Source organism: Symphalangus syndactylus, chromosome 18 (assembly GCF_028878055.3).
Source record: "Symphalangus syndactylus isolate Jambi chromosome 18, NHGRI_mSymSyn1-v2.1_pri, whole genome shotgun sequence".
NCBI lineage: Eukaryota > Metazoa > Chordata > Mammalia > Primates > Hylobatidae > Symphalangus > Symphalangus syndactylus.
In genome coordinates this window covers 14,803,747-14,828,479 of record NC_072440.2, presented here as the reverse complement: position 1 = coordinate 14,828,479, position 24,733 = coordinate 14,803,747, and the positions used below count along the sequence as shown (strand labels likewise).

Genomic DNA, 24,733 nt, shown 5'->3' with positions numbered 1-24,733 from the left:
CAGGAGACAGGTTAGCCACAGCCAGGTCAGCGGGGGCCAGTCAGCCAGGGCCAGGCCCAGGCAGCTGTGTCTGACCTACATGTGGCCACTCTTCTGCCAACGTTTCCCAGCAGCTCTATGGAGAGAGAGGGATAAACCCTGGAGGGCGACAATGTGGGGTCAGGCCTGGGCCCTGGGAGGAGGGGAGGCACCCACAGGGCCAGATTTACTAGGGGCTGGGGCACTGAGCATTGGTGTCGGGCCTGGTGTGACTCCCATAACCTGATTCTTCTGTGCTAAGACCTGGATCCCAGGTGTGGGCGACAAGGCAGGCTGTCCTCCTGCGGCCTAGAAAACAGCCCCCTCAGGGTCTGTGTTACACCAGAGGTCCATGTGCTGGGAGTGGGGCTAGTGATGCATGCAGCACTCCCTCCCCGCCCCCACTGCTTATGTGGACACTGCCTGGAGGGGCGGCGTGGCCCCGGCCAAGACCCTGTACTCGGCTCTCTATTCACCATCCACATGTCAACAGCAGGCTCCAACTTCAGAGTTGGAAAAGACCAGAGAGCTCTCCTCTGGGATGGCCCATGCCACAAGGACACCGGATGTCCCTGAAGGAGGGGCAACACCCTCAGACGAGGCCTCAGAGGTCCCTGTCTCCACCCCTTGTGTCATACAAAGGCCCAGGGAGGGAGAGGCGGCTGTCACACAGGGAGGGTGAGGCAGTTGTCACACAGCGAGCTGGAGGTGGAGCCGGGACCAGCATCCAGGCGGCCTGCCTCAAAGCCGAGGCCCTCTCCAAGTCTGTGGGCTCTGTGGGGACAGAGCTCAGGCTCCAGGTGTCCCCTGTCTACATGCCCGCCCTGGATAAGCACAAGATGTTTGCAGACAAACACTGCCAGGCCCCCCAACACCAACCCATGCCATTGCAGGGCTATTGTGAAAATGACACGGCCTAACTGGAGTTGACTGCAATCATCACCTACTGCTTCTTAGAGGCTTGACCGTTACAAGCATGCAGGGACTAGAATGTTCTTTTAGAATTAGATCAGAAATTCAGTGAAGAAAAACGCTGAATAAATTCTGAGATCATGCCATGAACGAGGCCATGACCAGCCAATGTTCTGGGAATCAGGGATGTGGTGTGTGCACGGGTAGGGGGTAGGGGGTGGGGGCCCCACAGGATCACAGAAATGTGGGTGTGTGGGGTGAGTCCCTGGGGATTAACAAGTCCAGCCCCTTTTCAGATGGGTAACAGAGGACTAGGGAGGGCCAGCTCTGCCCAGGTCACACTGAGGCCAGTGGAGCCAGGGTGCAGGCCAGTGGGCACCAGCTGGCTGCTTCCAGTTGGGTCTCAGTGGCCCCTGCAGTCTCTGCGTCCTCAACTCTGAGGAGGGAAGGCTCCTGTTTGAAGCTGAGAGCAGAGCCCTGTGGCAATGCCCGACTTGACGCTGCCTGGCCGGCTGGAAAAAAGCTGGCTGAGTGTTGCACAAAGCTCTTAGCACCTAAAGGCAGAACCGAAAGGCCTTCTGCACCACTCTGGGCTCTTTCCCTCTTTCCAGGAGGGACCCTAGGAGGACTGTACTGAAAACATTCTCCACCCCCGAGGTGTGAAGACGGAGGGAGGGGACACGTACCTTCCAGCAGGGGTCCTCATTGGCTAGCACAGGGAAGAAGGGCGGAGAACACGTTAGTGGCCATCAGAGGAGCACAGATCAGGACTGGAGTCCATGAGGCCTCATGTGGCAAGGGCTCTTGCCCCGGGGCATGATGGGAGCATCACAAGGCCCCTGTGATACCTGGGCTCTCACCCCAGGGCATGATGGGAATATCACAAGGCCCCCATGACACCTGGGCTCTCACCTGAGGGCATGGTGGGGGTATCACAAGGCCCACATGACACCTGGGCTCTCACCCCAGGGCATGGTGGGGGTATCACAAGGCCCTGTGATACCTGGGGTCTCACTCCTGGGCAGGATGGGAGTAAGGATCTCAGCCCTGGTCACAGCTAGAAGCCACCATGGGAACAGGCTCATGTGGCCCCTGTGCTCACTGAGGACATAGTGGCAGTGAGCTGCCGGGGGAAGGAACCATCACTCCAAGAACCCCTCAAAGTGACTTATTTTCAACTCTTTTTAAACTGTAATCCACTCTCATTCTAGTAAATGATACCAAACCACACATTTTAATGATCGCAAACATACATATCTTTCAGGTTCTAGATCAGATCTGTCTGCAAATAATGCCACCCAGCGGGAGAACAGTTGCGGCGCCTGCACAGCACTCGACAGCTCACAAAGTGCAGTCACACTCACCCTTCAAGTCACTGTCCCAGCTCTGAGAAGCAGGTAGCTATGGGCCCACTTTCGAGATCAGTAAACCAAGGCCCAGGGAGGGATGGTGACATGTTGAAAGCTACACAGAATCCCAGGAAGCTGGCCGCCATTTCCTGCTCGTGGGACTATGGTTTTCTAACTGAAGAGAACTGGCAGCTTCCTGCTGCTGTCTGAATTCAGGGATGTGGCTCCCTGAGGTCCTGCACTGGGGCACGGCTGGCAGAGGAGGGAGGGGCCCTGCAGACACAGGTAGAGGCCTCAGGCCAGGTTCCAGCCTGAAGATCTGGCCCAATGCCTTGTACAGAAGGAGCCCTCGGCTCCAACACACACAGCGAGGGAGAGGCAGAACTGGGCTGAGATCTCCACCCCTGTCCAGCCTGTGCTCTTCCAATGCCCAGAGCAGGCACAGGAGGGTGGGCAAGGTGTGGGCTGAGAGGCGCCAGCCCAGCCCAGGGGTATCAGAGGCTGCCTGCGTGTGGGGAAGAGAAGTTGTCTCCAGGGGGGTATGGAAGCAGCAGCCCCTGGGCTGGGTCACACCTGCAGAGGCCACATCGGTCACACCCACACCTATGGCCCAGGCTGTGGACCTCTCCCAGATCACAGCTCCAAGCTCACACACAGGCTGCAGGAGGAGCAGGAAGGTGGGAGGTTCCTCTCAGCACAGCGTCCTCACCTTCCTCTGCCCAGGTCAGCCCAGTGGGAAGCGGGCAGCCCTGCCCAGGCCCAGGCGTGGAGGACCACCCCGGGATGACTCTCCGCGGCCCTGAGCAGAAGGCCTGAAGCCAGTGCTTACCTCTCGCTGTGAGGAACAGGGGGTTGTTGAGATAGTTGGAGGCCAGCCGTTTCCTCTGCAGGGACAGAAAACAAAACAACACACCCCATCGTCTGGAAGCTTTCCTCGATGGTGACGCCACCCCAGGTCAGGACTCTCTCTGGGACAGGGTTCCCACCCAGGGCTCCAGGCTCTGGCTGGACACCCCCTGCCAGGGGCAGAAACAGGAACAAATACAGGGCAGAGGCACGCAGGGATGGCTGAGGGTGGGGCGGGGCGGCGCAGGGAAGTTGGCAAAGGCTCTGCCTGCAGGAGGCCTAGGACACCCTCTCTGCACCTGTAGGTGCGTCTAGCTCAGGAAGAGCCATCCGTGCGACACATCAGTCACATGGCGCATGTCACATTCTCCACCTGTCTGTCTCCTGCCTCTCAACTGGGTCCAGAGTCAGGTGGAGAAATGGGTGTTACAGACTGGCTCCTCCAAATTCCACTTCTTGGCATGTGGCCTTAAGCATCACATGTGGACAAAGGTTTCTGGAACCTTCTAGAAGAGCGGCCTTAAGTCCTGGCTTTGGCAACCACAGGCCACACTGGTCTAAACCTTGGTGGTTCAAAGTGGCTTTGGCTGCGGCTGTTGTAATACTGTGTGGCCAGATTTGACACCATTTCTCTCGGTGTGGTCAGGCTGTAGACCTGGGGAAGGGCCCCCTCGGGCTGTGTTCCTGTTCCAGGCTCAGGGTCACGGGGCCTTGGGTTGACTCCTGACCTGTTTATGCCGTCTCTGGCCCTGGCCTCAGACTTGGGAGCCTAGGGTGATGCCTCGTCCACAGAGCAGCCCACATTTTCAGGAACGAACAAATCTAAAGGAATGGAGCCCTCCCTGTCTGGAGAACACACCGTTTCCTTGGGTGGAGGCTGAAAACACTTCCACGATGTTCTTACGAAGGGTCCGAGTCAGAGGACAGGGCTTGCTCAGATGAAGGAAGAGGAAGTGAGTGGTATGAAACGGCCCACGTGGAGCACGTTCTCGGAACAGGGGCGGGGCAGGCAGAAGCAGAGGAAAGGTGTGGACAGGCTGACGAGGCCAGAGGACACCCCACGGTGGGCTCTCCCCACGGACAGGGCAATTGCAGGGCCTGGAACTGGCTGCCGCTCTGTGCAAAATGCCTCCCTCCCACTTGAGCTCAGGTTCCTAAGACATGGATTCTGGGCAGTGGCCCAGACTAGCCCGCACCCTGGGAAGTGAGACAGCACCTTCCTCACCTTCCTCCAGATCTCACAGAGCTGGTGTCTGCAACACACCAGGCACTGACCTCGGGGGACATCGTTTCCCTCAGGACAGCTGCCCCAAGCTCTGGACTCCGGAGCTCTAAGCAAACGGCTTCCATCCCAGAGAAAGACTCCAAGATGCTGCCCCTAAGAAAGCCCTGAGCCTCTGAGCTAAAGGTCCCAACAGACCCTGCAGAGCTGGCTTTGGGGAGATGACAGGATTTTAACCTAAGAATTTCGGACTGTCATTTACAAGGGCAGGAAGGTGTCATTTATGATCTGGTTTCTCCCTGGGGACATGCTCATGGGAGAGGCCCTGGTGCTCCCCTACGGCATCCTTAAGTCCCAACCCTGCTGCACTGGACCAATTTTGGTGCAGGCTTTCGGATTCCCACCCCCATCCCTGGGGATGGACGCTCCAACTGGGAGTAGGGAAGGGCACTGGCCACGCCCACGCAGCCCCTTTCTCTGGAGCCTGCCTGCTCCAGGCTGTGTGCATCCTCAGCCTCTCCCAGCCATGAGCCCACTGCACAGGCTCTAGACGAGGTGTGAGGTGGTCCAGGGAGGCCAGGGTGTCCAGCCCTGCCTGTGACCAGGGATTTGCCTGATCATTCAGGGTGAAGAGTCAAGAAGCCGGTGTACTTCGCACGAAGCCACACTCACCAGGGAGCCTCTATTAGGAATAAACTGACATCTCCTCTTCTGCATCTTCCTATCAATTGATTCTGAACTCGGAGGTGATGAGAGACATATGATTTACAGTCACCCCCTAGCCCCACTCCCAGGAGGGACAGACGAGGGGGGTGGTTAGGAAAGCGAATGAGGGAGGCCCTGGGACTTTTCCTGGAGGCTGTGCACTGGGAACCCCCACCCTTCTGGTGGCATGGGGCTGGCGGGTCCCCCACCTCAGTTTCCAGGAGGCCGCTGTAGGCAGGGTTGGCTGTGCTTCTTCTCTTCCGCTCCTGTCGCTTGCTCTGGATTTCTGGAAAGGCACAGACACAGTGGTCACTGGGTCCTGCCTGCCCTGGGAACTCCAAATGCTTTCTTGCCAAGCCCTGGGCACCACCATCCCCTCCTGCTCTAAAGCCTCCCTGTGTGCTCAGCATCCATGCCACAGAGTGGCCCAGGGCAGGTTAGGGCCTCCAGGAATCACTGACTCCATGGCAGGACAGCTCTGGTGGCCTCAGGCTGAATGACAGACTGGTCAGGGTGGCAGGTACCCAGAATCCAGGTGCCCACTCTTAGCACGGGGTCCTCCTTGTGTGTCCTTATCTGGCCCATGGCCATTATTTGGGACCCGCAGGATGGCAGATACCCACGGGTCGGGTGATACCCACTGGTCTGGTGATACCACTGGTCCAGTGAGCTGCAGGGTGAGACTCCCAGCTCCCGGAAGCCCAGGAGCAAGCCTCTACCCAGGTGGCCTCTGCCCCAGTGCAGTCCCCAGCAGGAATCCTTCGCATGGGAGAGAGAGGGGGCACAGCCACACTGACGGTGTTTTCTTTTCCTCTTTCTTTGCTTTGACCCCCAGGCGGGACCCATGACCTGCCTCTCTGTGTGCAGCTGTGCTAGCATCTTCTAATCTCTGCCTCCCGGACCTAGTTTTGCTTTTTAAACCTTTTCAGTATTACTCAGCCTGTTTTCTGTAAGGCACTCAGACCTTCTGTGGAATAACACAGGGTCTAAAGAAAGAAAGAATTAAGGATATCACAGCAGAGGTTGGGGAGAGGCTTCTAAATGAGGATTATTTATAAAACCAATAATGACCACGCCTATTAGGAAAGCACTTTTTGCTCAGTCCCTCACTAACCTCATAAAGTTTACAGGCACAGTTTTCCCCGTGTTGCAGATGAGGAAACTGAGGCTCGGAGTGGGGAAGGACCTTGCCCAGGGACTCCAGCCAGTGCAGAGGCGGGACTTGAGCGTAAGACTTCTGTCCCCACAGCCCCATGCTGCCTCTGTGGCACCGTGGTTTCGGTCAGAGATTAAACCGTTCCCAGAGGCAAGCCGAGGGCAGCGGGCTCATCACGCTCAAGCTCACACCATCAGGCGGGGAGCTCACAGATGTTCTTACGAAGGAACCTTGGCTGGAGGGTAATGCCTTCCAACCATGCACGCAGAAGGGTGAGGAAGGCCAGGGGCAAGGGTTGCTTACAGGGGGCTTCCCTGTCCAGGGATCTGGAAGGCTGGGGCTCTTCCCTGGCTCTCCCTACCCTGGCTGCTGCCACGGAGCAAGTCAGACCCAGGGGACATAAAGGGAGAGGGCTGTCTTCTCGGAGCCTGCATGGCACGCTGGGGTCCCCACACGCTGGGCTCCGCTGAGCTCGGGAAGGCTTGCTCTGCTCCCACTTGCCCCGGATGAGCTGTGTGACCTTAGCCAGGTCCCTCCCCTCCCCCGGGCTTCAGTTGCTCACCTGCTGCAATGGAGAGAAACTCTACCTTCAAGACTGCTAGTGCCTCGGGCACTGCGGGGTTCACTTCATTCCCTCTTGCTTTGAAGCAGAGGAACATTAGGCGAACCTTCCTGCATCCAGGTTTACCAGGGTACGTGCTTTCCTTTTATAAAACGCCTTTGTGGGTGAGGTGGGTGTGGTGGAAAACGTTCTGGGTTGGGGGTTAGGAGGCCTGGTATCAACTGGCCCTGGGACCCTGGGCAAGTGAATCAGCTTCCCTGGCCTCAGCTTCCCCATGGGGGCTTCCCCAAGGGGGCTGGTTTCGAGGCTTCCCAGGCCCTAAGATTCTAGGATGATGTTCACGGCCCACGTGAAGCTGCCCTCATCCGTAAGGTCATACAGCCCCTTCGTAGAGTCACAGTGCCCTGTCTGCTCAAATAAACTACTGTTCCAATTTTGATGGACACATTTGGTGGCACACATGAAGTCCGCAGGCTAGTTTGATGGCAGGCGAGCTGGTGGCCAGCTCTCCCACTGTGCTGAGCACTGCATCCAACAATTCCCCGAGGACAGTTCAGCCATCACCCATTTTACACGTGAAGAGACTGAGGCACACAGAAGTAACCTGCCCACACTTGGGAAAGTGGTGCGACCGGGCAGTCTGCCTCTTGTCATTTCCCTGTGTTGAGGGCAGGGAGCCCACACGGTCCCTCCGCTGAAACAAGGAAGTGCCACAGTGGGTTTTGTGCGTGGTCAAGGAGCCAGGGCGAGCCTGGAAGGTTTCTCTGTCTTGTTTGTCTTTGATGACAGCCACCCAGCCTCAGGCACTTGGGGCAGACCTCCTGGGAGGTGGTTTAGACACAGATGCTGCCATCTGAGTCGGGACATCCTGAGACCCACTGCAGCAGTGTGAGGCCATGCTCCACCCATATCGGCTGCTGCTGAAGCCCAGACCACCCGCCATCACGCCTGGCCCCCAACACCCTGGCTTTTGGGTCAGTCCCAGCCCAACCTGCTGCTACCTGGATCCTTCCTTACCTTCCAAGTGTTCCGTGGTAACCAGGCCTAGCGCTACCATGAAGGCGATTTTCTGAGGGAAGGAACAGACAAAGGAGCATTAACACAACCGTCAAAGTTCATTCATGCACTCAACAAACATCTGCTGCAGCAGGTGCAGGGCGATACCTCATGGGTGCCCCAACTGCAGAGGCCTCCAACTCCAGAAGCCAAGTCAGTTTCTAAGAAACACGGGGAAATAGGATTCCCAAAGAGAGTATCTACAGCTCAATTTGGAGGAGCTCCTTGAAAACACTGGATACACGTATTCAAACATACTTTAAGGGGCTAAGGTGCACATCGCTGGGCTAATCCTTATGGGTGCCCCAACCGCTAAGGCCCCGAACTCCAGACACCAAGTCAGTTTCTAAGAAACACAGGGAAATAGGATTCCCAAAGAAAGCATCTACAGCTCAATTTGGAGGGGCTCCTTGAAAACACTGGATACATGTATTCAAACATACTTTAAAGGGCTTAGGTGCACATAGCTGGGCTAATCACTGTCACGTAACACGTTACTGGTTCATAACACATTTGCATCATTGGTCCTTTCATGGCTGTCTTTCATTTTATTTAATAATAAATTGAACATCATGAACCTACTAATAAACTCAAAACCTGACACTTGATCCATAAGTTGAATCTCTTCTGTGTTCCTCCCTTTATCTCATTGTTTTCACCCTCATTTCTAGTGATCCTAATCCTTCTCCAGGTTTGTAATGACCATTTCCTTGACTTTGTACACACATGCATGTATTTCTATCACTTATGAAACAGGGTGGCACTTAGTTTTATCGTTTTTTTTTTTTTTTTTGGAGACAGGTTCTCACTCTGTCACCCAGACTGGAGTGCACTGGAGTAATCACAGCTCACTGCAGCTTCCATCTCCAGGGCTCAAGTGATCCTCCTACCTCAGCCTCCCGAGGAGCTGGGACCACAGGTGCGAACCACCGTGCCCAGCTAATTTTGTATTTTTTGTAGAGATGGAGTTTTGCCATGTTGCCCAGGCTGGTCTTGAACTTCTGGGTGCAAGCCTGCCCCAGCCTCCCAAAGTGCTGGGATTATAGACATGAGCCACCATGCCCAGCCCTTACCTGTTTTTGACTTGTGAAAAGGTCATGACACTGTATTGTCTACACAGCTCACTAGGGCATTTTTTTTCATTTGACATTCTTCGGTGGTGGAAGGCAGAATCTAGAACAGCCCCCAAGCCCCTACCGTACGGTGTAGCCACCCCCTATCATTCCCTGCCTTGTTACCTAATCCCTTGGGATTAGGTAACATCGCAGGGCCAAGAGGTGCTGGAGCCACTCTTATGGTGTATGATGTGACATAAGACCCCTGCTGGTGACGGGAGTGGGGCTCTCTTGCTGGCCTTGAGAGAGAGCCTGCCAGGAGTTCTGCGGCCACCACGCTGTAAAGAAGACCAACCCCCACAGCCTCACTCAGGGACGGCCACAGAGTAGGTGCTTGTGAGTATCTGATGAATCCATGAGTCAGTATTTCCTTGTCTAGGATATGACTTGCAATATATTTTCCCCATTTATCTTTTATTTATGGGGCTGGCTTATTTATTGTAGTTTCAGATTTACACGGAAGTTGCAAGACTCATTCCTGAGAGTTCCTGTATACCCCACACCCAGTTCATCACGACTAAAGAACCAATATCAGTACATCAGCTAAAATCCATACTTTATTTGGATTTCTTCAGTCTTTTTGTGTTTTACAGACAGAGTCTCACCCTGTCAACCAGGCTGGAGTGCAGTGGCACAATCATAGCTCACTGAAGCCTCAAACTCCTGGGCTCAAGCAATTCTGCCTCAGCCTCCCAAGTAGCTGAGACTACAGGTGCACGCCACCACACCCAGCTCATTTTTAAATTTTTGGTAGAGACGAGGTCTTGCTATGTTGCCCAGGCTAGTCGCAAACTCTTGGCTTCAAGCGATCCTCCCATCTCTGCCTCTGGAAGCGCTAGGATTACAGGTGTGAGCCACTGTGCCCTGCCCTTCGTTTTTCTGTCCCAGGATCCCACATGATATTTAGATATGGCCAGGCGAGGTGGCTCACGCCTGTAATCCCAGCACTTTGGGAGGCCAAGGCAGGTGGATCACGAGGTCAGGAGATCGAGACCATCCTGGCTAACACAGTGACACCCTGTCTCTACTAAAAATACAAAAAATTAGCCGGGCGAGGTGGCAGGTGCCTGTAGTCCCAGCTACTCGGGAGGCTGAGGCAGGAGAATGGCGTGAACCCCAGGGGGCGGAGCCTGCAGTGAGCTGAGATCGCGCCACTGCACTCCAGCCTGGGCGACAGCGAGACTCTGTCTCAAAAAAAAAAAGATATCATGCCTCCTTACACTCTTCCGGGTTGTGAGAGTTTCTCAGCTTGTCTTTTTTTTTTTTTTTTTTTTGATGACCTGGACAGCTTGAGGAGGACCGGTCAGGTATTTTGCAGAGCCATCCTCAACTGGGATTTGTCTGATGTTTTCCTCATGAGTGGACTGAGGTGATGGGTTTGGGGGAGGAAGATCACAGAGGTAACACATCTTCTCAACACATTGCAGCAAGGGCGCAGACCACCCACCTGACTCATCGCTGCTGGTGACACTGGTCACTGGCTGAAGTGTGTCTGCCAAGCTCCACTCAGCAAAGCCACTCTTTCTGTGCCCGCCCCGTGCCCCCATACCGTACTTGTTGGGAATAAGTCACCATGGGCAGCTCACACTTAAGGAGCTGGGAATCAGGCTCCACTCAGGCGGGGCTTTTTTCATTTTGTTGCCATGCATCTAGATTTTTTAAAAAAGAGTATCGATTTTTAAATTGTAGTAAAAATTTTCAAATGTATCAATTTTTAATTTTTAAAATTTTAAATTAAATTGTAATAAAACATCGATATTTTCTTTTGCAGTGTTTTGATTTTTTGGATCCTGGCTAGAGGTGCCGAGGTAATAAAATAATTTTAGTCTGTAAAGTTTCACTTTTTACATTGAAATTTTTGATCCATTTGGAACGGGTCCTGGTGTGCCCGGTGGGAAGTCGGGGCTCACTGCTTTCTGTATGGCTACCATTTGTTCCAGTACCATTTACTGAAAATTCCATCTTTCCATGTTTCACTGACTTAAGGAGCCACTTTAATCATAAACGAAATTATCATAGATCTATTTGGGTCTATTTCTGGGCCTTCTATTTTGTTTCTTAAATCTGCCTCTCTAGGAGCTCCTGCCACACGTTCAGTTCTCAAGGTTTTAGGGTCTATTTTAATATCCGGGAGGATTAGAATATCCCTTCACTGTTTTTCCCGTTCAGTTTCCTGGCTCTTATTTTTTCATGTGAAATTCAGAAACCATCTTAGGGAGCTCTGAGAATGAGGGAATCAGCTGGTGGATTTGCTGGAATGTTAAAATCATAAATTAACTTTGGGCATAATGACAGTTTTATATTATTAAGTTTTCCTACTTAAATCTATGACATGCCCGTTCTTTTTTTTTTTTTTTTTTTTTGAGACAGAGCTTCGCTCTTGTCACCCAGCCTGGAGTGCAGTGGCATGATCTCAGCTCACTGTAATCTCCGCCTCCTGGTTACAAGCGATTCTCTTGCCTCAGCCTCCCAAGTAGCTGGGATTACAGGTGCCTGCTACCAAGCTCAGCTAATTTTTGTATTTTTAGTAGAGACGGGGTTTCACCATGTTGGCCAGGCTGGTCTCGAACTCTTGACCTCAGGTGATCTGCCTGCCTCACCTCCCCAAAGTGCTAGGATTACAGGCGTGACCTACCACACCCAGCCTCTTCTTTCTTCTCCTTCTCCTCTCCTTTCTTCCTTCTCCTTCCTTCTTCTCCTCCTCCTCCTTTCCCTCCTTCTGTCTTAAGGGGTTTTAAATTTTTCCTCAAATATACATTGAATATTCTTATTATGTTTATTCTTGGCATTTAATCTTTTTGCTGCAATCGTAAATGGGGTTGTGTATAAAGCTTCTAACAGGTTACTGTGTTGCTATGAAGATTAGTGATATTTTTACATTAATTTTACACTCTGCTGCAATGCCAAATTCTCTTATTGTCTGCAGCTTTTTCAGCAATTCTCTTGGGTTTTCCAGATCATCTCGAATAGTTTACTCCTTTCCGATTTTTACTTCTATGCTGTTAAAAATAGTTCTAATTTTTCAGCTTTAAAGGGTATTTTCTGATTCATTTAAAGTCCCAACTGCTACAGATAAGCTAATCTGAGAACTCTTTCCACTTCGCACCTTCTTTCCCTCCTTCTCCTCTCAATTTTACTTAAATGAATCTTTTATATATTATCGGAGCACGTCATATTTAAACTCTATTCTGACATCCTCACCCGTAGTTAAATACATTTGATGCTCACCCCAGTGCTGGTACCGAAGTTTCCCCATGTCTCCTGGTTGCTTCGGTTTGGGTCTCCAGCAGTTTCTCATAAATGGCTCATGGAACATTTCCTGAACTCTCCAAAGATTTACAACATTTTTTTGTCGCCCAGACTGGAGTGTAGTGGCACGATCTTGGCTCACTGCAACCTCCACCTCCCAGGCTAAAGCGATTCTCCTGTCTCAGCCTCCCAAGTAGCTGCGATTACAGGCGCCCACCACCATGCCCAGCTAATTTTTGTATTTTTACTAGAGATGGGGTTTCACCATGTTGGCCAGGCTGGTCTCAAACTCCTGACCTCAAGTGATTCGCCCACCTCGGCCTCCTAAAGTGCTGAGATTACAGGCGTGAGCCACTGCGCCCGGCTAGATTTACAACTTTCTATCTGTAGCCTTTAAACTTGAAGGACAGCTTGGCTGCATATGAAATCCTTGGCTCATTCTTTCTTTCTTTATTATCTTGCAGATGTTACTCTAGTGTATCCTGGAATTGAATGTGGCTGTGGAAAAGTCAGACACCAGCTTAATTGTTTTCCCTCTAAAGTGACTCTTTTTTTTTTTTTTTGGCCTGGATGCCTACAGGATTCTTTTGTTTCCACAGTCAGTCAGTAACTTCACTGGGTGTGTCTCAGCATTGCACATTTTCCCCCTGGAGCACACATCAGCTGTCCCTGGGACCCAATGTGTCCTTTCAAGATGCAGATTATAAAGTCTTTTTAAAAGTTCAGGACATTTTCCTTGAATTGTATTTCAAAAAGTGAAGTATCACCATACCATGAAAAGTGAGGTCTGTCAAATTCAGTCCTGTGAGATGTGCACCCACATAGGTGGGAAATCAGTGGAGCAGCTGAGGGGGCTGCACAGCTGCCTGACTGGGAATTCTGGGGCCATCCAGCAGCTCGGCCAATCAGTACCAGTCTGGCAGCAGTCTGGTGCCACCTGGTTCAAATATCACTTTTGGACCCTGTGTCTAACTAACTGGACAGTGGCAGGGACTCTAGGACACCCTGAGCTGCTGGCAGCCGTTTTACTGGCCTGACCTGGGAAGGCTGGGCTGGGAGAACACTGGGAACGTGGTGCCTCTGCTTCCTCACATCATCTTCTCCTCCCCGAGTCCCCTCTACCGACACTCATTTGAGGACAGGTTATGAACAAGAAACAGGAGCTAATGCCAACCACAGGGCAGCCAAATTCACCTAATTGCAGGAAATTATGGAAATGTTTTAGTCATTCTGGTTTCCTTCTTTGATGCCTCCCGTTATACATGTGTTGTATCTTCTTTGCTTGCCTCCTGTAGTTTCACTTACTCTGAAGCTTAAAAACTCATTATTGAGTTCTCTCTTCTGTCTTGCAAGATGGTGAGAAGCCAGCTACTAAGGAGGAGAAACCCAAAGCCAAGAAGGCTGATGCTGGTGTCAAGGTGAAAAGAGGGAACCTCAAATCTAAAAAGCCCAAGGGGGAGTCCCCATTGAAGCTGAAATCCCATCCTTGTCAGAGGAATTGGCAGATATTCCCAATCTGCTATGTATTCCAGAAAGGCAGTGTACAAGAGGAAGTACTCAGCTGCTAAATCCAAGGTTGAAAAGAAAAAGAAGGAGAAGGTTCTTGCAACTGTTACAAACAGCTGGTGGTGACAAGAATGGTGGTACCCGGGTGGTTCAACTTCACAAAATGCCTAGATATTCTCCTACTGAAGACATGCCTTGGAAGCTATTGAGCCATGGCAAAAACCCCTTCAGTCAGTATGGGAGAAAACTGCAAGCCAGCATCACCCCCGGGACCTTCTGATCATCCTCACTGGGCACCACAGAGGCAAGGGGGTGGTTTTCCTGAAGAGCTGGGCAGTGGCTGTTACTTGTGTCTGGACCTCTGGTCCTCAATTGAGGACACACCAGAAATTTGCCATTGCCACCTCAACCAAAATTGGTATCAGCAATGTGAAAATCCCAATACATCTTACTGATGCTTAATTCATGCTGCTGAACCCCAGACGCCAGAAAGGAGAGCTCTTTGACACAGAAACAGAGAAGTACAAGATTACAGGGCAGCACAAGGTTGATCATCAAAAAGCTGTGGACTTGCAAACTTTACTGAATATCAAAGCTATTCCTCAGCTCCAGGGCTACCTGAGACCTGTGTTTGCCCTGATGAGTGGAGTTTATCCCTCACAAATTGGTGTTCTAAATTTCTTAAGAAGAACCTAATAAAGCATATATAAAAATAAAATAACTATTGTTTGAATTTTGTATACTTTTCCCCCTTCTGCCTCTGGTGTCCCTTACTGTGTCTTCTGCTGTATCCATGGCCCCCTGTGTTCATTCAGCTATGCATCCATTTCTGGGATGGTTTTATTTTTTAATGAATAATTCCAGCTCATGGTTAATTCTCTCCAGTAATTTAGCCACTTAGCCATCTCTTCCATAAATCTGTGTATTTTAGCCATGTAGTTTCCTTCTTAGTGCTGATTGTTTTCTTTTTTTTTAAAAAAAAAAATCACAGCAAGATATCAAATTTTTTTCCTAGTATTATGGTAAAAATAGCTTCTCTTTCCTGTATTTTTTGCTTATAGCAGCTTCATATTGATGTTTTGTTGTTAAACATAACTAAATGAGCTGAATTTTCCTATACTGGAGATTTGTAGCAGGTGGGAAAAGGATTACATTAGCCTTCTAGAAGCAACTCAAAGGCTCTGCCTCTCCTGCCAAAGCAATTGACTTCATTCTTCAACCTTCAGTGGGATTCTCTGGTTAACCACGCCTCCTCTGCCTCTCCCCCACTGTCAAAGAGGGTTTCTGCCACCTTCCCTGTTCCTGGATGCCTTACAGATTGCAGGTGCAATCCCTCCAGGAGACATATTTTGCCTGGCACTTTCTAAGACCTGACAACACCAAGCACTCCCTCCTCCAGCACATTCTCTCTGTATAACCTCAGGCCCAGCTTTTGCCTGACCTGGCCCTGTCTAAGCTAAGGCCAGGTCAGGCACTTCAAGATGGACTTCTGATCTTCAGGGAGTGCATGCCACTGACTTTTTCTGCAGCCTGTGGCTCCTTGGCCCTCTCTGGAATCCCCTACACCATTCCCGGCCACTGCTTACTGCACCATCGGCTTGCTGCCCAGCCCTGACCTCTGCTGCCTCTGATGACACTAACACTTCTTGCCCAGTCTACTGATGCTCTGCTCATGTCTGAAATCCACAAAATGAAGAAAAAAATTCTTGTTGCTATTAGTTTATAGGGGATGCAGGGGGAGTCTCAGTTCTAAGTAGCTGCTCTGTTCCTTCTGGAAGCTCAGCCAAGTCTTTTTGCTCTGTGGGATCAACTGGCTTCATTCTGATAGACGTGTGTTCAAAACCGTATTCTGTGGATTTGTCAAATTTGCCTTACAATTCTGCTATTAGGTCGGTGCAAAGTAACTGCACAATTACTTTTCCACCAAATACATATCCCAAACGATGTTGCTATGGTGCACATAAGTTTGTGACTGTTAAATTATCTTGATGGATGTACCTTTAGTATTTACATTAATATATCTTTTTCATTCCTTTCAACCTTTCTGGTATTATTTAGGTATGCCTCGAACAAACAGCATACAACTGGATTGTGTTGTTTTTAAGCCTGTTTTCATTTCTCTAAAAGTAGGAAGATTTCATTTGCATTTATTATGGTTACTGAGTTATTTTGACTTATTTCCTCTACTGTATTTGTATTTTCAGTGTATCCTTATTTTTTCATTTCCTACTTCTTGGGGAAAAAAAGCTCCACATTCACTTTTTTTTCCTCTGCTGATTTAGAAATTATAGGTGGCATTACATTTTTTTCACTGATTAGCCTAAATGTTTTGAGCATATGTTTCTAACTATACACGTTTCTAATAAAGGCTGGAGTTAATATTTCTATTCTTCTTCCCCAAATTACACTGCTCCTGGCATGTTCTAACTCCCTCTAAAACATCACCTCCAACCAATTTGTTACTGTTGCCTAGAATTTTCCTTTTATCTGCTTTGCAAAACAAAACTGGATTTTTTTTTCAGTCTACACTTAAATACATCTACCTATAATTTAACAGTCTATACACTCAGTTGTTTCTTATACCCACTGGCTGCCTCTGGCTTCATCTATCTTCTGGCTAAAGCACAGTTCTTTTAAGGATGGTCTGTGGGTGATAAAATCCTTAGTCTTCCTATGTGTAGAATGTCTTTCTTTTGCCCTTGCTCTTGAAAAACAACTTAACTGGGTATAAAATACTGAGTTGGCAGCGACTTTCCCTCGGCTGTCTGCAGATATTTATTGCTCTGTGGTCGTCTGGCTGAGGCTGCTGGAGGCCCCTGGCACATCTGTCATTCCGCTGTTTTTGCCCTGGTAGTTTTTTATGATTTTTCTCTTTATCTTTGACATGAATTTCTAGCCTCCTAGATTTGCTTTTATTAATCCCGCCTGAGAGATGGAGTCTATTTTTGATTTAAAAACTCAGACGCTCTTCAATCCTGGGACATTCTTCAGCTTTGCTTCTCCACCTGCCCCGTCACCCTACATCCACTCCCTCCTGCTGAAAGCTCCATGAGGTGAAAGCAAGGTTTCCCCACTTGCTTTCTGTCCCTGGCTGCTCCCGCGTATTTTTTCTTTTACATGTTTGCATCTCTGTGCTCCATACACGGTGTCCTATTCAAAAGCACTAATTATCTCGGTTCCTGCCATCTAGTAGGCTTTTCAAATGACATCTCATCGCCATGTTTTTCATCATCAAATTTTCGAATTTTTATGTTCATCTAATTGTTTTATATCCTTGATTTTTGTGCTTCATTATTCCTTATTTCTAGACATTACTCCTTTCTTTGTGCATCTTAAACACGCTTATTTAAAAGCTGTTGCTAGAGCATTTAGCACAATTCACTTCACCTGGAATAAATTCATGTTCCAAATGTTGATCTCATTGATCGCCGCCCTTGGCATGAGATTTCGTATATGTCAGAATTCTGCAGAGACTTACCTGGGCACAATTTCTTTCCTTTTTTTTTTTTTTGTTGTTGTTGTTTGATATGGAATGTCACTCAGTTGCCCAGGCTGTAGTGCAGTGGCGCAATCTCGGCTCACTGCACGCTCCGCCTCCTGGGTTCATGCCATTCTTCTGCCTCAGCCTCCCGAGTAGCTGGGACCACAGGTGCCCACCACCTCGCCCAGCTAATTTTTTGTATTTTTAGTAGAGACGGGGTTTCACCGTGTTAGCCAGGATAGTCTCGATCTCCTGACCTCGTGATCCGCCCGCCTCAGCCTCCTGAAGTGCTGGGCACAATTTCTTTCTTTTTCTCTCCCTCACGCCTACCCTTCCCTTTCAGCAAGTTTGCAGTTGCCTCAGCGCTGGCCACTTCCCTAGGTCTGGCTGTGGCCCGGACCAGCAGAGAAGCCTGGTCTCTTACCCAAGGAATTCTTGGAACCCACTGCCCTGTGTGAGCTGCCCACCCTCAGGGTCACCCTTGCTCAATTCCGAACCTGGAGCCCGACAGCCAAGGGTGTGGGTCCCTGGCTGCCGTGTTTTAGGGACACAGCAACGTTCAGCTCCATCATTATCCCCTCTCTCTCCACTGTATCTGGGGTTGCTGTGGGTTTGAAACGGAGAGGTCCATTCACGTGAACCCAGAGTCTTCCTGATGGACTGGGTGCTTGGACGGATTTCAAGAGAGGGAGTGACTTACTTATTTCTGAATTTTGGAAAGATCATTTGCAGGGTGAATAGACAGGAAGCCATCCAGGGGCAGGGAGACCAGCTGGGGTCCACTGCAGTAGCCCTGGGCAGATATGAGACAGGAAGGAGGGCTGGGCACAGGGCCAAACTGTGTGTGTGAACAGGGCTTGCCCAGAGAGGTGCGGGGGCTGGGACCTTGCTCTGACTGCCTTTTGCAGGGCATGTGCTGATTTGAGGGCAGCCAGACTCATTCAGGCAGGCTGTAGGCCTTGGGACAGGAGGGGGCAGAGAGCGCCCTGGGTTGGGAGCCAGAAGCCCAGGTTCTGTCTGAATTTAGCATGCAGCCCCATGATCGTACATGTGGTTTGCCTCTGAGCCTCAGCTTCCTCATCTATAAGACGAACCTTGTAATTCCTGCCCCCTGCTACTGTGCAGCCGCCGTGAGGACAGTGGGAGAAGGAAGGGGAAGCACAGTCAGCCGTGAGGCTCAGTGGCGATCAGCGTGGGGTGATGGCTGCTGCCCTGTACTGGACACTGCCACCTCACATCCCTGAGCTTCTGCTGCCCGTCACCTTGACACCTGTAAGTGCACGCATGTCACGCGTTTTAGAGCATTGCAGACGTGAGGAGCCTACTAGGAAGCACGTCCGTGCCGCAACCTCACCCTCGCTGTGAGAAACCCCAGGGCAGCTGAGGCAGCCTGGCAGCCTGGGAACCTCAGTCTGACGGTGGCCCCGCCCACCCCCAGCCTCCGCCTCCACTCCCAGTTGCTTCTTGGGTCCCCACTCTCTATGTATTGCTGTAGGTGTCATTTTCTGTTATGGCTGAAATCAGGAGGCATCTGAGGGATGGCAGAAAGGCTGGAGATGTGAGGTCCCGGCCCGGCTGGCTCAAGCTGAGTTGCAGTTACAACCTTGGGCAAGTCGCTCTAAGCCTGTGGTTTCTAAACCCTAAAGGGGACACGATCCCACCACTGTACGCTCGTATGGGGTGAACAGGCCAGCCGTGTTCAGTGTCCCGCACGTGCCTGGTGTGGAGTGGGGCATGGGATGTTCGCAGCCTGGGAGCCCTGGGCTTAGGATCATGAAAGACTGGCTTCCCTGGCTGTGACCTGGAAGGGCAGATGAGCAAGTGTCCTTCGGGCAGTCTCAGCCACACACAAAAGGACAGGCCCTTCAAGAAGGTTTTGGCCTTGGTCACAGGAAGGGCGGAACACAGCTAAGAGATGAGCACTCATTACTGATATCCATCCTGATTCCAGGAAATGGCTTTGTGGGGCATTTGCACAACATGCTGAAACAGACGGTAAAAGAGGAAGAAAGGAGAAAGGACAGTAAGCCTAGGAAAGTAAGGTGAAGCCATGTCATAGGCCCTAACAATTATTAGAGGTGGGACACAGACTGGCCTGTGAGCTCCCTAGCAGCCAGAGCAAAGAGGGACGCAGGGCCAGGAACACAATCCCACGATCCACTGACCTGCTGGAATCTCTGGGAAGTACAGGGGGCGCTGGGAGGGTGAGGCCAGCCTTGTGGCCCCCTGGGAAGGCTGGTAATGCGGGCCCTTTCACACCCATAATCTTTATATGAAGGAAAAGCTGTGAGCTGCAAGTGGGAAAATCAGGGAAGGATGATAACCCAAAGTATCAGGCAGCCTCTTCATGACTGAGTGGTTCGGGTCCTGAGCAGTTGGTTCTGATCCCAAATCTGACCTCCACTCAGCCTGACCAAAGGCAGAGGTGCTGTCTCCAGTGGCGAGGCTGCACGGCATAGACCGCAGGCTCTGAGCCCAGACGCCTGAGTGTGGCTCCCATCTCTGAGGATCAGTGCCTCTGGGCCTCAGCGTCCCCATCTGTACCACAGGCTAAAAACAGTCCCTTCCTGTGGGGTCTGAAACTGACCCATGTTGAGCATGGACAGGCGGCAGCTAGCGCTCTCCTACGTGGTCTTATCTCGTTCTGCCGTTCCCCACATGGACCTCGTGGGGTCCGAGAGCTACCGAAATATTCCTCCCCATGGTGCATGGGTCACTCTGGGACGCTGTTGACTCGACGTCCCCTTCTGCTGCAGCCCCTGTTGCCATTTAGCATGGCTCCGAGCAACCCCTGGGCTGGCCATCCCGCATGTGCCCTGATGAGGGCGAGTGCCACTTTCTGGGGAGCCGCGGTGACAGCGGAGTTGCACAAACACCAATCATGTTTCTTCACAAAAATCCACACCCCTACCGGCTGACCCTGGCTCATCCCGTGACGTTTCTGGGGGCAGCTACTGCTGTCCAGCTTCCAGGCTCTAACTCAAGACACTTCACTGACAGGTTCAAGGTCCAGCAGTCTGTGCAGCACAGCTCTTCTCGCTATGTATGTATGAATGTATGTATGCACGTATGTATGTATATGAAACGGAGTCTTGCTCTGTCGCCCAGGCTGGAGTGCAGTGGCGCGATCTTGGCTCAACGTAACCTCCGCCTCCCAGGTTCAAGCGATTCTTCTGCCTCATCCTCCCAAGTAGCTGGGATTACAGGTGTGTGGTACCACGCCTGGCTCACTGTATTTTTGTAGAGACGGGGTTTCACCATGTTGACCAGGCTGGTCTTAAACTCCTGACCTCAGGTGATCTGCCCACCTCGGCCTCCCAAAGTGCCGGGATTACAGGTGTGAGCCACTGCGCCTGGCCTTGGTCCTCTTTTAAAATAAACTTTAATAAGGATTTTTATCCCAGGACATGCTGTAATTGCAAGTTCTACCTATTTAAGTCATCGCATATGTTTACACTAATTTTGTAATTAGATGTAATTATACTAATTGCATAAATGCACAATAATTGACTAAGATATATTAAATACTTTGAGAGAACAGAGAGCATCCACCCAGAATACTTTCCCCAATATTAAGGGTGCAGCTGAACCCCAAGAGGAGACAGAAGGGCCATCATGGGAGCTTTGGGCTGCAAGCCAAGCCAGGGCTTCACAGTGCACATGCAGGTGCAGACACTGCCTCAGAATGGAACGGACTTTCTTGAGACGATTAGACCCAGGGCCACAGAGGAGACTTGGTTCACCCTGCAGCCTCACTTAGCTCCTTGACTTCATTGGCTTTTTAGACGTGTTGAAGGACAGTAATCAAGTCATTCTTCTGCTCAAAGATATTCCATAGCTCCCCATTACCTAACAATAAAGCTCCACTTTGTCAGCCTGCATTCAGGCCCTCCAGGACCAGGCTCCAACGTCTGTCTTCACCCCCTACTGCAGTCCGAAAGCCCAGCTGACTGGTCTGGGTGTGTGGAATCCTTTCCCACTCATGTGCTATTGCCTATGCAGTGCCCTCTGGCTGGTGAGCTACCCTCTGCCTCCTGTTCTCTGCTGGATCCTGGCAACTCCTCTACCCCTGCAGATCATGCCTTCTCTCCAAAGCCTTCCTCAGTCCTTCCAGGAGGAAACAGCTCTCTCCCTTTGCCTCATCTCCTGTAGCCCTTCATTTAGAATTCTCTCATGACACACGCGTTTTTGAACCCATTAGAGTCCTTGGTAGCCATCTCTGTCTTTACCCATGGAAGCGAGTTTCCCAAGGGCAAGGACCATGGCTGCCTGCATCCTGACATCCCTAGCCTTTGGCATGGAGCCTCACAGGGAGCAAACTCGAAGGCATGTTGAACAACTAAAGGAAAAAGTGAAGGGAAGAACAAGGGGTTTCCTTTGGTAATGACAGTACATTGATGGGAAGAATCGTTGGGAGCTGCAGGGGCCCAGGGGGTCTGGGGCGGGGTGCTGCAGTTGGGGATAGGGTGGTTAGAAACCACTCCTGGGGGCCAACATGTCTCAACTGAGTCTTGTGGAATGAAGGGCACAGCAGGGAGGGAAAAGGGAACCGAGTCTGAGCTTGGTGGCTTACACTTGTAATCCCAGCACTTCAGGAGGCTGAGGCAGGAGGATCACTTGAGGCTTGAGGCCAGGAACTTGAGACCAGCCTGGGCAACATGGAGAGACCCTGTGATATGGTTTGGTTGTGTCCCCATCCAAATCTCATCTTGAATTCCCACATATTGTGGGAGGGACCTGGTGGGAGGTAATTAAATTATGGGGAAGGTCTTTCCTGTGCTGTTCTCTTGATAGTGAATAAGTCTCACAAGATCTGATGGGTCTAAAAATCGGAGTTTCCCTGCACAAGCTCTCTCTTTGCTTGCCGCCATCCATGTAAGATGTGACTTGCTCTTTCTTTCCTTCTGCCATGATTGTGAGGCTTCCCTAGCCATGTGGAACTGTGAGTTCTCCATTAAACCTCTTTCCTTTGTAAATTGTCCAGTCTCAGGTATGTCTTTATCAGCAGTGTGAAAACGGACCAATATAGTAAATTGGTACCAGTGGAGTGGGATGTTGCTGAAAAGACACCCCAAAATGTGGAAGTGACTTTGGAACTGGGTAATAGCCAGAGGTTGGAACAGTTTGGGGGGCTCAGAAGAAGACAGAAAAATGTGGAAAAGTTCAGAACTTCCTAGAGATTTGTTAAATGGCTTTGACAAAATTGCTGACAGTGAGATGAACAATAAGGTCAGGCTGAGGTGGTCTCAGATGGAGATGAGGAACTTGTTGGGAACTGGAGCAAAGGTGACTCTTGTTATGTTTTAGCAAAGAGACTGGTGGCATTTTGCCTCTGCCCTAGAGACTTGTGGAACTTTGAACTTGAGAAAGATGATTTAGGGTATCTGGCAGAAAAAACTTCTAAGCAGCAAAGCATTTGAGAGGTGACTTGGGTGCTGTTAAAGGCATTCAGTTTTAAAAGGGGAAACAGCATAAAAGTTCAGAAAATGTGCACCCTGACAATGCGACAGAAAAGAAAATCCCATTTTCTGAGGAGAAATTCAAGCTGGCTGCAGAAATTTGCATAAGCAATGAGGAGCCGAATGTTAATCACCAAGACAGTGGGGAAAATGTCTCCAGGGCATGTCAGAGACCTTTGCAGCAGCCCCTCCCATCACAGGCCTAGAGGTTTAGGAGGAAAAAAGGGTTTCTTGGGCTGGGCCCCGGGTCCCTCTGCTGTGCACAGTCTAGGGACTTGGTGCCCTGTGTCCCAGCCACTCCAGCCATGACTAAAAGGGGCCAAGGTACCCCTCTGCCTGTTGCTTCAGAGGGTGGAAGCCCAAGCCTCGGCAGCTTCCACATGGTGTTAAGCCTGTGGGTGCACAGAAGAACTGAGGTTTGGGAGCCTCTGCCTAGATTTCACAGGATATATGGAAATGCTTGGATGTCTAGGCAGAAGTTTGCTGCAGGGGCAGTGCCCTCATGGAGAATCTCTGCTAGGGCAGTGCAGAAGGGAAATGTGGAGTCGGAGTCCCTACAGTCTCTACTGGGGCACTGGCTAGTGGAGCTGTGAGAAGAGGGCCACTGTCCTCTGGACACCAGAATGATAGATCCACCAACAGCTTGTACTGTGCACCTGGAAAAGCTGCAGACACCAGCCAGTAAAAGCAACCAGGAGGGAGGCTGTACCCTACAAAGCCACAGCGGCAGAGCTGCTCAAGGCTGTGGGAGCTCACCTCTTGAATCAGCATGACCTGGATGTAAGACATGGAGTCAAAAGAGATAATTTTGGAGCTTTCAGGTTTAACTGCCCCACCGGATTTTGGACTTGCATGGGGCCTGTAGCCCCTTTGTTTTGGCCAATTTTTCCAATTTGGAATGGCTGTATTTACCCAATGCCTGTACCCTCGTTGTATTTAGGAAGTAACTAATTTGCTTTGATTTTACAGGCTCATAGGCGGGAGGGACATGCCTTGTCTCAGATGAGACTTTGGACTGTGGCCCTTTTGAGGTTAATGTTGAAATGAGTTAAGACTTTGAGGGACTGTTGGGAAGGCGTGATTGGTTTTGAAATGCAAAGACATGAGATGTGGGAGGAGCCAGGGGCAAAATGATATGGTTTGGCTGTGTACCTACCCAAATCTCATCTTGAATTCCCACACGTTGTAGGAGGGGCCTGGTGGGAAGTAACTGAATCATGGGGCGGGTCTTTCTCATGCTGTTCTCTGTGATAGTGAATAGGTCTCACAAGATCTGATGTGTTTAAAAAACGGGAGCTTCCCTACACAAGCTCTCTCTTTGCCTGCCACCATCCATGTAAGATGTGACTTGCTCCTCCTTATCTTCTGTCATGATTCTGAGGCTTCCCCAGCCACATAGAACTGTGAGTTCTCCATTAAACCTGTTTCCTTTGTAAATTGCCCAGTCTTGGGTATGTCTTTATAAGCAGCATGAAAATGGACTAATACACCCTGTCTCTACAAAACATTAAACAATTAGCCAGGAGTGGTGGTGCACACCTGTGGTCCCAGCTACTTGGGAGGCTCGGGTGGGAGGATCACTTGAGCCTGGGAGGTTGAGGCTGCAGTGAGCTATGATGGTGCCAATGCATGCCAGCATGGGTCAAAGAGTGAGACTCTATCTCAAAAAAAAAAAAAAAAAAAAAAAAAAGACAGAAAGGAAAAAAGAAAAGGAAACTGGGTGGGAAGGGTTGAATGGAAAAGACCCAGAGTGGAGGATGCGGGGCTGGTGTTGGCCTAGGATGCCGAGGACCAAGCTGCAGTACACCTGCTGCCACCACCAGTTCAGCAAAGGACGGCCCTGAGTCAGCTGCTGTCCCTGCACCACCATTAGTGCAGGGACCGCATGTCCGCTATGTATTTGGATGGTTCAATATGAGCTTATTTATCTGGCCTCCTTCAGAGGGTGTGTGGGGGACGTGGAGACATAGGCAATTTCTAGCAAGTTCTCCAGGCACCTTCAGGAGACTTCTGCACCTCTCATGCCAGCCTGGGGCACAGCTACTTCTACAGTGCCCAGGGTCCCGCACACACCCAGGACTGGCCATGGCGGAGAAG

At 50.6% G+C, this 24,733-nt stretch overlaps 1 protein-coding gene across 4 annotated transcripts in view; it reads right to left on the bottom strand.

The window, feature by feature from the left end:
* Window positions 1–24,733, bottom strand: part of PHF21B (PHD finger protein 21B) — a 126,272-nt gene that overhangs the window by 6,923 nt on the left and 94,616 nt on the right. For 3 of the 4 annotated variants that reach the window (XM_055252107.2, XM_055252106.2, XM_055252108.2), the window contains exons 6-9: window positions 7,788–7,839; window positions 5,262–5,338; window positions 3,109–3,163; window positions 1,617–1,639 (exon numbers count right to left, since the gene is read on the bottom strand). In XM_055252107.2, the coding sequence (XP_055108082.1) occupies window positions 1,617–1,639; window positions 3,109–3,163; window positions 5,262–5,338; window positions 7,788–7,839 (207 nt within the window). The other variant, XM_063622953.1, reaches the window with a different exon arrangement.